The sequence below is a fragment of the Papaver somniferum genome, chromosome 9, assembly GCF_003573695.1.
Source record: "Papaver somniferum cultivar HN1 chromosome 9, ASM357369v1, whole genome shotgun sequence".
NCBI lineage: Eukaryota > Viridiplantae > Streptophyta > Magnoliopsida > Ranunculales > Papaveraceae > Papaver > Papaver somniferum.
The window spans coordinates 13,424,020-13,436,655 of record NC_039366.1 but is presented as its reverse complement, the minus strand read 5'-3'; the positions used below and the strand labels follow the sequence as shown (position 1 = coordinate 13,436,655).

The 12,636-nt window shown below is 38.7% G+C and overlaps 1 protein-coding gene across 1 annotated transcript; it reads left to right on the top strand.

The window, feature by feature from the left end:
• Positions 1–874: 874 nt before the first annotated feature.
• LOC113311405 (F-box/kelch-repeat protein At3g06240-like) lies at positions 875–2,242 on the top strand. The gene has a single exon (XM_026560247.1). The coding sequence runs from the start codon at positions 875–877 to the stop codon at positions 2,240–2,242; it is 1,368 nt and encodes a 455-aa protein (XP_026416032.1).
• The last annotated feature ends 10,394 nt before the right edge of the window (positions 2,243–12,636 follow it).

Sequence of the window (12,636 nt, the reverse complement as noted above, 5' to 3'; positions counted from 1 at the left end):
TGCTGCGTTTTTACTTTCCATGCCCGTTGCTGAGTTCGACGAGAGGGTAACTTGCGTTGTGCGAACTCAAGTTATATCGGGCAGTCTTATCCTGGATACATCTTCGCTGTGAGGGGTTTAGCATTACTCAACTCGAATATACCTGCGAACTAATGTATTAAGGACAACTTGTTGAACCTGTGATTCTGCCCTCGTCAAGTTATTTCGGTAGAGTTGTTTCAGATTAGTTCTTTACATATTATTTTGATACGTCTAACGTGTTGTTCATTATCGCAAGATCCCAACATGCTTTTCTACATATGAGGTATCCATATAAACTATAAATAATAGGTTTCTCTAAATTCTGGTGCTAGAGTTAGATGGGAAGAAATACAGCTTGTTTGATCTGTTTAGGAAACTTAAACATTGGACGTTAATTTGTCTGGTTGGTCGATAATATCTACTTCAGTTATAGATGGCCGTAGGATAGATAAACCTTTTGGTGAATAAAAGCTGAAATTGCTTGAAGCCCAAGACACCTAATTGTGTTCTTCGGAATATAGCTATTGTTGGAATGTAGCAACTTGACAATAGCTAGGAAAACTTTTAATATGAACGCCTATAAAAAGAGAACGTCCTATATGAGAAACTAAAAGTCTTCTTATTCTTATTCTCCTTCACGCCGTACCTATAAAACAAGTTTGCTTGTTGCGAGCGAAGCAACAACAGTTCTTGCTGTCGTCGGTTTTCAAAGTGGACAACAACTTCAGTTCGTGAAAGAACGAAGCAACAGAAGGAGATATAAACAACAACATCACTCCGTGAAACAACGAAGCAACATAAGGAGATATAAAATCAGTAAGGAAAGCTCAACATCTGTTGGGTTTTCGTAACAATGTCAAGATCAAGTATTCCGGAAGACATCCAAGAAGAGATTCTATTAAGGTTACCATTGAAATCCATTTTATGTTTCAAGTCTGTATGCAAGAGCTGGAATGCATTACTTTCTAGCCGTAACTTCATAAAGGATCACCTTAATCTCTCCACCAAAAACCACCATAGAAACACAAAAATTATGATTGGAGTCTATGATTATGATTATATGCAGGATGCCGACGATATATTTTATTCCATAGATTATGCTTCAACACTATGCGGAGCTGTTCTTATGAATTACCCAAACGACAACAATAATAATGCTATAACTCATACTAATCGCCATTTAATTGTGGGGTCTTCCAATGGCTTGATTTTGTTATTGGCCTCTGATAGTGAAAAACTATTTCTTTGGAACCCATCAACAAGAGAGTACAAGGAAATTATAAGAGCACCGGCGCCCGAAGAAAGCCTCCTTTCATATGGTTTTGATTACGATGCCAAAACTGATAATTACAAGTTGGTAGGCATTGCAACTGGCCAGTCTGATGATGATGGCGAGCTTGACAATTTTTCTGAAGTTTATTTGTACATAGCTGGTTCATGGAGTAGACGCCAAAACATCCCTTATGTGTATTCGGATGTTACTGGTGGTGTGCTTCTGAATGGTGTTCTTCATTGGTTAGGTGAAGCTGTACACTGGTCAGGTGATACGGCCACTCGTGAAAAAACTATAATCTCCTTTGATATTAACACTGAGAAGTTCATTGGTTTACCACTTCCTGAAGAAACTATGACATATCCAGAAGAGATATTTGATGTCCAAGTTCTGGGAGATTCCCTTTGCTTAACTTCTGGTGTCCGTGATGTTCGTGTTGATGTATGGGTTATGCAAAATTATGGAGTGAGAGAATCTTGGACAAAGCAATTCACCATTAGCCAAAAAAGAATGACTGAAGAGCCCCGATTGTTAAAGTTCTATGGCTCTATTAAAGATAGTGAGATTCTAATACAGGTTGGTGAACATCTCGGTTTATACGACCAAAAGAATGATAGTGTTAGGATCCTAAATATAAATGGCATAACTGATGGTAATTTTTTTTCGGAGAGTTACGTGGAGAGCTTAGTTTCGGTGAGTTCAGGTACTTATATGGGTACAACGGAAAAAAAACAGTCCAAGGATGCTATTGAAATTCAAGATTCTAACTCAAAGAAAAACACTGAAGTTACAATGGAAGAAGCTGCAGATAAAGAAGCGAAACGCAAGCATAATGAACTACTAGCTGAAAGTAGTAGCAGTTCTAAAAGAAAACGAGCATCTTATGAAAATAAAGAATTGGATGCCGTTAATTCTTCTCTTGGTGATACTTTATTTGTCAACGTATAAGTTTTACTCAGTGCAAGACTATTTTATTGTTAGTGTTTGTTCGTTCGGTAGATACCAAAATACCATACTCGACATGTGGTGTCAGATGAAGGCCGAAGTAATATAACATCCCTAGGATAGTCAACATAATATCTTAGCTTAGTTTGTAAGTAAATGATATTTTTGTAAATTCATTTCTACTCTTTAGTAATGTTCCTCTATATACCCCTAAAAGTACTAATGGTACCCCTTTATCTTGGTACCCCCAAAATTTATCTTGCTACCCCATCAAATCTACTAAACATGTATACCCCCATTCCCAAAGAAACACGAACCCAATGGAAATAATCAGCCGTTTCTCATCCGACCTTGATCCTACTCTTTCCTTTGTTCGTCATCTTTATCCAAATAACAATGAATTATTCACTTCATAGTTCATACAATCCCAACTGATAAAAAAATTGTTATTCATGTAACCAAACACATCTTGATATCTGTCGATCTGCCCACCTCCACCACCATCATCCTCATTAACAGCGATACCACAAGATGAGAATTTCAAACCCAAAATGGATCACAACGATCCACATTCTTACCCATTCATCTACTTGAATCCTCTCTACACCACCACTATAATAATCAAACTCTTTTCTTAATACCCAGATAATTCACATTCTTGTCCATCACCATTAAAAATCTCAACGAACTCCATTTTGATGAATGCTCAATTGGTTCTAAACCTAACTTGAAAAAAAGAAAAGTGAATTATGGAACTCGGGATCAGGTTTATTACAATAGTGACGTATAGGAAGGTGAATTTCAAAATAGAACTTGTTCACGTAGTGGTGTGTATTACTATCGTATGAGTGAGATGGCGGTGAGATACAAAGGGGATTAGTTAGAGAGAAATATAACTTCAATCGGGCGAGAGAGTTCATACATAGCACGAAGTGAAGTTGCTCGCATCAGCAGCAGATGAACCCATCTAGAACGATCAGCGAGGAGAAAATCTCCCCCCTTTAATGAGCGCAAGGAATATTCTAAAAACGCTAACCAAATTTTGGTGTATGCACGTATTTTTCGTTGGTGAACGTATATTTCGTTACGCCCGAACTGTTGACAGTCGTCGTTCGATTGTATCCTTCTCCAACTAACAGTAGTAGAATCGAATTCTCCCGTCGATTGTTTTCTTCCTTTCTTCTCTCCTCAGAAGCATAACCAAATTCTCTCCTCAATGAGTTCAGTTCGGTTTAGGGATTTCATGGGCTGAGAAATCGAAATTTTAAGACTACTAAAACAGAAAGAAAGAGTGAATTGAAATGAAGAGGTGAGGAATTGCGAACCCTAAATCAAGATGAACATTCAAAATTAATCAAGTGAAGTAAGATGTGATGATGATTGTGCTGCACTCTCACACTAATTCACGTTGATATTGGTTATGAGCCACACACAATTGGAAAAGCTTTGTTGTAGGTAAACCTTCGGACGTCAAAACTGTTATTGTCAATTTCATCAACAAGCTTGCGCTATGTTCAACCAAAATGCCCGGTAATTGATAGAAACCCACCTTTCACAAATCCGTTCAGAAATTTCGATACTCTCAATTGCTTTCGATTAATCACTATCACTGGCATTTTAACTTTTTGCGTTTCTTTTCATGGAATTTGATTAGTAATTGTGGGGTTGATTTGATTTTGTGATTTTTAGACTTGAAGACGGCATATTTGTGAATCATTGGGGTTTAATGGCAGGCCTTGAAAGGGTATAAAATTAAAGCGCAATGAAACGGGGGCCTACAGTAATACCGCAAGTGCACGGTTGTCGGTTGTAGCTCGTGCAAGTACGGGTCGATCCACAGAGATCGGGTGTGTTTGGAGTGTTTTAGCTAATTGGGTTCCTAGATTTGCTTTGGGCTTAGAAGCCTTTTGGCTTAAATTGGGCTTTGAGTGCTAATGGGTTTGATAACAATAAAATGAACTGAGCTTGGGCTCAGTTAGTCTTTGAAGTGTCAATGGGCTTTGGCCTTAAACTTAGGCTTTTGATTAAGCCTGAATTGGATTGGGCCTTAATGAATTTGGGCTTTGGTTTTAAACAACTGGGCTTTGGTTAAGCCCACAGTTGACTGAATTGGGCTTCAGTTTGAAGTGAGCTGAGCTTTGGGCTCAGTTAGATGGGCCTTTGCTTGGCTGCAGGAACTGAACTTGGCTTGGCAGGAGAAGTGAGCAATGCAGCAGTGGTGCTGCAGCAGACAACAGCAACAGCAGCAGCAGAAGGGCAGCTGCAAGGGAAGTGGAGTGGCAGCAGGAACTGCAGAAAGGCAGCAGCAGCAGCTGCAAGGGAAGTGAAGGCAGCAGCACTGCAAGTGTAAGGGAAGGCAATGCAGCACAAGTGCTGCACAAGTGAGCAGCAATAGTTTGCAAGGGCAATGCAGCAGCAGCAGTGGAAGTGGCAGCAGCAGCTGCAGAGGAAAGTAGTAGCAGAAAAAGGCAACAGGAGAAGAGCAATGCAGCAACAGAATGTACAGGCAATAAAATGCAGCAAGAATAACAAAGCAGAGGCAGTGGGTAACTAAACAGCAACAAAAGGGAAGACACAACAAGGCAACAGCAAAGATCAAAGCAAGTTAACCAAGGCCTAAGGCCAAGGGCAGGGATGTGGAAAAACTAAAATGAGCAAGGCTAAGGCAGAATACAGGCAAACAAATAGAATGGGAAGAAAACTAGCTTGCTATGAGCACTAGTTTCTCCCAATGCTCAATCAACAGTGCAACCTAAGCATACAACAAGAATGGCAAGATAATCAGCTTGCTATGAGCACTGATTTCTTCCATTCCACAATTAGTTCAAAGCTTCAAATGTATCTAGCCTAGCATTCCATCAAATGTGACAGCAAATTAAACACAACAGTGAACATGTAACTGACAGTGAGCAACAACAAACATGATCATAACTAACTGAACTAACAATGAACAAAACTGAACTTTGAGCTGAAACATGAACATAGTAAACATGGACATTTAACAGAACTGCAAATTGAACTAAAAAAAACAACATGAACTGAAATTAACAACAAAAGCTGAAATTAAAAATTAACATTTAACAGTGAACTGAAATTAGCAGTTAACAGGACATGAAAGTCCTGGATGTTGGCTACTCCAAGCATACTCTCTCACACACACCCATAGTCTATTTATACCCCCAAATCCCTAAATTATACAATTAGGGTTTATAGAAAAATCCCCAAATTCCAACAGTGAAATTAACTCACCTAATCTTCAAATTGACGTCGACCCATCCTTCCTCTGACTCTCCTGATGTTATCCACGCCTCCAATTGCAACTCTATTTCACCTAATTTGTCAATTTCACCTCTAGGGTTCCTGACATGGGAGAGGCGTGAAATTGAGTGATTAGGAGGACATAGAGTTGGTGAAAGGGGAAGTAATGATGTGGGTTAGGGTTGTTGAGTGGTTTGAGAGCTCGTATTGAGCTGGTGGTGGTGGCAGATGGAGTGGGTGGCAGAGGTGGAGAAGGTGGTGGTGTACGGTTTCTGCAGAGGGAGGTGATGGTGGAGAGGCTCGACTGTTTGGGAGAGAAGGGGGGTGTTTGGTTAGGTGGATGGGTTCGGTCGCTAGGGTGTGAGGCGGGTCCATCAAGAGATGATGTTTCGTGAGATGGGCCGTGGGATGTGAAGCTGGTAGGTGGATCAGATGGTTCCTCCTGATGAGGTTGGTAGCGACCGTCAGATTTTTTGATACAACAAAATCAATGGCGAAGATCGAGGTTAGGTATTGTAGTGTAAGGCGGAGATATCAAACGTTGATGCACAGCAAGGGAGCGACCGTTGGATTCAACTACCATCTAATCTGAAGGCTTGGAATTTCAGCGCTGTGGTGCTCGGCAGAGACTTCAGATTTTGATGCTCTATGAAGGAGCGACCGTCGGATGCTTCTGAGAACTGATCTGATGGCTGAGAACGGAGGCGCTTTTGTGTGTAGAAAATGAGGTTGTGCGCACCATTCGTCGCGGCTTCCTTGCGTAATTTCTCCCGGCTTTTCACTACTTTTCTGCTCTTTTCGCTCCGCGACTCATCCGAACTTTATTTATTACCTAAAAATGCAAAATTAATTAATAAAAATATTTATTCTTGAAAACAATGAAAATACAGAATATGGGATAAAATGTAGAATTAATGCGCAAAAGATGAGTTAAATGCCAACAAAAAGGGATAGATATATACAATATTTGGCATTCATCAAATACCCCCAAACCTGAATTTTACTTGTCCTCAAGTAAAACAAAACTAAGGAAATCCTAACTATACCACTGTCGCTGGTCTCTCGAATGCATTTAGCGTATGCACTAAGCCTTTTAAACCACTAAGTGTCCCTAGTGGACGAGTTGAAGTCTCGTGAAGGTTTACCAGAGGTGTGCCTACAAAACCTAAGGACAAAATATAAGCTCATATTCCATCAAACGTGACATGTGCAAAACAGTTAAGCTCACAGCAAAATGGAGATGTCAATCTAGCTATCGAAGGCACAATCCTAGCACTGATAACAAATAAAGACATGTGATAAGAGTGTAAAGTGTATCTACACATGTGTAAAGAAAGATCTGAAGTTATGACTACTAATCACCAAGAGATAGTTTCTCAGGCTAAGAACTGAGGTCAAAATCTAGCTAGCTGTCCGGACTTTACGAGAATTGTGAATGAGTTGGAGGTATTTCACAATTACTCGCGTTGTACATCAATGGCATACACCCTCCTTGCTTATTACAATGAAACAACAAAATGACTATTTACATGACTCTTATTTACATTGACTACTTTCTTTTATTTTTGGAACAAGAGAGGATGGAATTGATAAGTACTTGATTTTTTTTTTTTTTTTTTGGAACAAGGAAACACTTTTGATACATATACAAAAGTAAACAAAAGATTACATGACACTTTGCAAGAGGTAGCCCTTTTTGATGCACCCAGTTAAATTCGATGGTTGTCTTTCTTAATGTAACCTCCACCTTCTATCCCAACCAACCAAAGAACAAGCTAGTCAAGTTTCGTTCAGTATTCTAAAGTGATTGGCAATCGTAACTTCCTATCAAACACCTTGAAGATCGAGGCCATACATGTATTGGTAGATCGTGCGCGTGCAAATTTCTTATCACTATGTGAATTGTGCTAGAATCAGGGTGCCTAAATATCTAGACTAAGACTCCTAATAAAAATACATATTTGCACAAGAGTCAACATTTCAAGGTAAATGAGCTCCATTTTTATGATTTTTTTTCATTTTTTAATTTTTTTTTGAATTTTTGATTTTTCAATTTTTTTGGAATTTTTCAATTTTTTCAAAAAGAAGAAGGAGTTCGTTTTTAATTATAGCATATTATCGTGGTATCTACTCTATACCCCCAAACCTAAACTAAACATTGTCCTCAATGTTTCAAAATATGGAAAGAATTAAAATGCAACATATGGAAAGGGACATGCTGAGTAGAGTAAAAGGAGAGAGAATACCCGATTTCGGCGAAAGCAGAATTAAAACTCCGTTATTCAAGGCAAAAATCCAACATATTTCAGCCGAGATCATATTGGATAAGCAAAATATATACAAAAAGAACAAAAGGGTTTTTAAAATTTTATCTACTGGATTATTTACAAAAATATTCACCATACACTAACAATCTAAAGAGTTGAGGATCAACCCAAAAGACAAAGTGTAGCGGTTTCAACAACTTCACACATGAAAGAAAAGCACGTGAAGCTGTGAAACCAAATGAGCTACCCCCAAACCTGGATTTTACAGAAGATACAATTTTGAAAACAAAATCGCGCAGTTTTGGGGGTTCATCATGCACAAGATCTAACTCAAAGTGAACTGTGCTATGGACGGGCAAACATGCAATTTCCAACTGTGGTTCCTCAGATGTATTATACTTAGAAGCAAAATAGTCCAAGAGGACTTGGGAAGCACACAGTTCCAAACCTAGGTTGGGGACTCTCAGAAAAGTCGGTTTGTCAATATGGGTACAAACCAAATCTAGGTTGGGTGGAAGGCCATCAGATTGTGACTTATGTAGGACGATAGGCACATCATTATTAATCAAATCAAAATCTCCTAAATCATCTACACATGTCACATCATGCTCACAATCATCAATCAAATTAGCAAGTTCACACTCAGAATCATCAGAATCATCAACAGTAAAATTGACATTGGAATTAACCCAATTAGGGGGTATCTCGGCTAACCAAGAACACCTCAACAGTAATACCCAGCCCTCAATTTATACAAAAAAGGAATGACGAACCCTAATTCCCAAAACCGAGAAAACTAGGGTTAGGGTTTACCTAAAATTCTTCACCCACGTCGACGACCCATGCTCTCTTCTTGTTCCTCCTGCTCTTCCCATGCTTCTATTGCTTCTTCTTCCATCTCTGTCATGCCTATAACTCTATTTCCCTAATTTCAAAACCCTAAATTTGAGAGGGTTTGTGAAACTAGCGAAATAGGCTAATAGGATGGATGGGTTTCGATGTCTTTGATGTAGGGTGGCTATGGTGTTTGGTGATGAAGCGGCAGTGGCAGAGGTGGTGTTCTGGTGGTGGCAGGACATGGTGGAGGTGATGGAGTTGCAGAGCAGCTCTCTGCAACAGGGTATGGAGGAGAAGAGGGCGAGTGATTTTGGGTTAGGGGGCGTTTGGCTAGGGGTATAGGGTGTTCGATACTTAGGTGTTAGGCGGGTTCAGCGAGGTTCGATGATCTGCGACAAGGAGCGATGGATGGGAAGATGGTAGGTAGATCGGACGGCTAAGAGAGAAGCAGTTTGTAGCGACCGTTGGATGTGGAACACAACGAAGTCAACGGTGCTAGATTAGGTTAGGTGCTGTAGTGTTGGGCGGAATCATCGGGATTTGATGCACAGTGATGAGGTGACCGCTGGATTCAACTACCATCTAATCTGAAGGCTTGGAATTTCAGCGCTGTGGTGCTTGGCAGAGACTTCCGATTTTGATGCTCTATGAAGGAGCGACCGTCGGATGTTTCTGAGAACTGATCTGATGGCTGAGAACGGAGGCGCTTTTGTGTGTAGAAAATGAGGTTGTGCGCACCATTCTTCGCGGCTTCCTTGCGTAATTTCTTCCGGCTTTTCACTACTTTTCTGCTCTTTTCGCTCCGCGACTCATCCGAACTTTATTTATTACCTAAAAATGCAAAATTAATTAATAAAAATATTTATTCTTGAAAACAATGAAAATACAGAATATGGGATAAAATGTAGACTTAATGCATAAAAGATGAGTTAAATGCCAACAAAAAGGGATAAATATATACAATATTTGGCACTCATCAAATACCCCCAAACCTGAATTTTACTTGTCCTCAAGTAAAACAAAACTAAGGAAATCCTAACTATACCACTGTCGCTGGTCTCTCGAATGCATTTAGAGTATGCACTAAGCCTTTTAAACCACTAAGTGTCCCTAGTGGACGAGTTGAAGTCTCGTGAAGGTTTGCTTAGAACGTACCTACAAAGTTCTAGGTCAAAATATAAGCTCAGATTCCATCAAATGTGACATGTGCAAAACAGTTTAAGCTCACAACAAAATGGAGATGTCAATCTAGCTATCGAAGGCACAATCCTAGCACTGATAACAAAAAAAAGACATGTGATAAGAGTGTAAAGTGTATCTACACATGTGTAAGTTATGACTACTAATCACCAAGAGATAGTTTCTCAGGCTAAGAACTGAGGTCGAAATCTAGCTAGCTGTCCGGACTTTACGAGAATTGTGAATGAGTTGGAGGTATTTCACAATTACTCGCGTTGTACATCAATGGCATACACCCTCCTTGCTTATTACAATGAAACAACAAAATGACTCTTTACATGACTCTTATTTACATTGACTATTCTCTTTTTATTTTTGGAACAAGAGATGATGGAATTGATAAATACTTGATTTTTTTGGAAACACTTTTGATACATGTACAAAAAGAAACAAAAGATTACATGACTCTTTGCAAGAGGTAGCCCTTTTTGATGCACCCATTTAAATTCGATGGTTGTCTTTCTTAATGTAACCTCCATCTTCTATCCCAACCAACCAAAGAACAAGCTAGTCAAGTTTCGTTCAGTATTCTAAAGTGATTGGCAATCATAACTTCCTATCCAACACCTTGAAGATCGAGGCCATACATGTATTGGTAGATCGTGCGCGTGCAAATTTCTTATCACTATGTGAATTGTGCTAGAATCAGGGTGCCTAAATATCTAGACTAAGACTCCTAATAAAAATACATATTTGCACAAGAGTCAACATTTCAAGGTAAATGAGCTCCATTTTTATGATTTTTTTTTTTCAATTTTTTAATTTTTTTTGAATTTTGATTTTTTAATTTTTTTGGAATTTTTCAATTTTTTCAAAAAGAAGAAGGAGTTCGTTTTCAATTATAGCATATTATCGTGGCATCTACTCTATACCCCCAAACCTAAACTAAACATTGTCCTCAATGTTTCAAAATATGGAAAGAATTAAAATGCAACATATGGAAAGGGACATGCTGAGTAGAGTAAAAGGAGAGAGAATACCCGATTTCGGCGAAAGCAGAATTAAAACTCCGTTATTCAAGGCAAAAATCCAACATATTTCAGCCGAGATCATATTGGATTAGAAAAATATATACAAAAGGAACAAAAGGGTTTTTAAAATTTTATCTACTGGATTATATACAAAAAAATTCACCATACACTAACAATCTAAAGAGTTGAGGATCAACCCAAAAGACGAAGTGTAGACATTTCAACAGCTTCACACAATAATAACAGGAAAGAAACGCAAGTGAAACTGTGAAACAAAATGAGCTACCCCCAAACCTGGATTTTACAGAAGATATAGTTTTGAAAACAAAATCGCGCAGTTTCGGGGGTTCATCATGCAAAAGGTCTAGCTCGAAATGAACTGTGCAAGGGACGGGTAAACATGCAATTTCCAACTGTGGTTCCTCAAATGTATTATATTTTGAAGCAAAATAGTCCAAGAGGACTTGGGAGGCACACAGTTCCAATCCTAGATTAGGAATTTTCAGAAAAATTGGTTTTACAATATTGGTACAAACCAAATCTAGGTTGGGTGTAAGGCCAACAGATTGTGACTCATGTAGGAGAATAGGCATATCATTATCAATCAAATCAAAATCTCCTAAATCATCTACACATGTCACATCATGCTCACAATCATCAATCAGTTTAGCAAGTTCACACTCAGAATCATCAACATCATTAACAAATTTATTCTCATGCATCGGCAAATCAGGAGAAATATCACAATGTGACCTAGGTAGAGAATCAGACACATCAAATGTATTTTCATGCATATTAGTGTCTACAGAAGATTCAACTATTCCTATGTCATGCTCATCTTCACAGAATAATTGTACGAATCCCATGTCAATATCAAAATCATATGAATTACAGTGAGTATTAGAAAGAACAACATTCATGAAGGTCGAGGGCGAGAAGCCATATGTTATTGAACCAACAGGTTCCACAATATTTTCATGTTCTTCTAACATATCATCATAATCATCATAATCATCATCATGGTAGCATTCATATTGGTCCTCATTAACAGTGGTGGTGTCATTAGTCGATTCATGTTCCTCTAAATTAGGTTCATATTCAACATTATTTACATGAATGGGACTAGACACTTCATTAGGGACAACATACATTTCCTCATGAATTTCCTCCTTTTGTCGGTGAAGCAAAATCTGATCTAAATGTGCATGAATTCGTGCTGTAGATCTATCATAGTCTTGCTTACAGAGTCTTAAAGCTTCTGTGGTGGAGTCTAAATTCATGGGAGTACAAAATTCTTCATGTTCAAATTGTGGTGAACGGTACATGTGTGCATGGTCATTAGGGTCTACAAAATATTGATCGCAACCCTCAAAGGATTGATTATGGTCCCAATGACTACCATTCTCACAATTTATGGGCATTTCATACATTGGATTTTCTCTTGATGGCCTAAAATTATGCAAAATATGACAATGCTCAACAGGGTGGTCTAAACTACCACATGCGGGACATGCATAGATTTCAGGTTGCCTAAGAAAATTAGATGTGAAAGATTCCTCATGTGATTGCATTTCTAAAGCTGTGATTCGAGCTTCTATTTGATCCATAAGTGATGATTGGGTGAGTGAGGCACTAGCAAAATGTTCATTTTCACGTTGCGATGAATGATGCATGTATGAATAGTCAGTAGGGTTCATGTATTGCGGCTCGGGACTTTGAAAATGTCCATAATAATTCCTATGACTATTGACATCATGGTCCGTGGAAGGTTCATAACGTGGCACATTCCCATAAGCAAGTTCTCTAAGAGTTTTATTTCCATTCC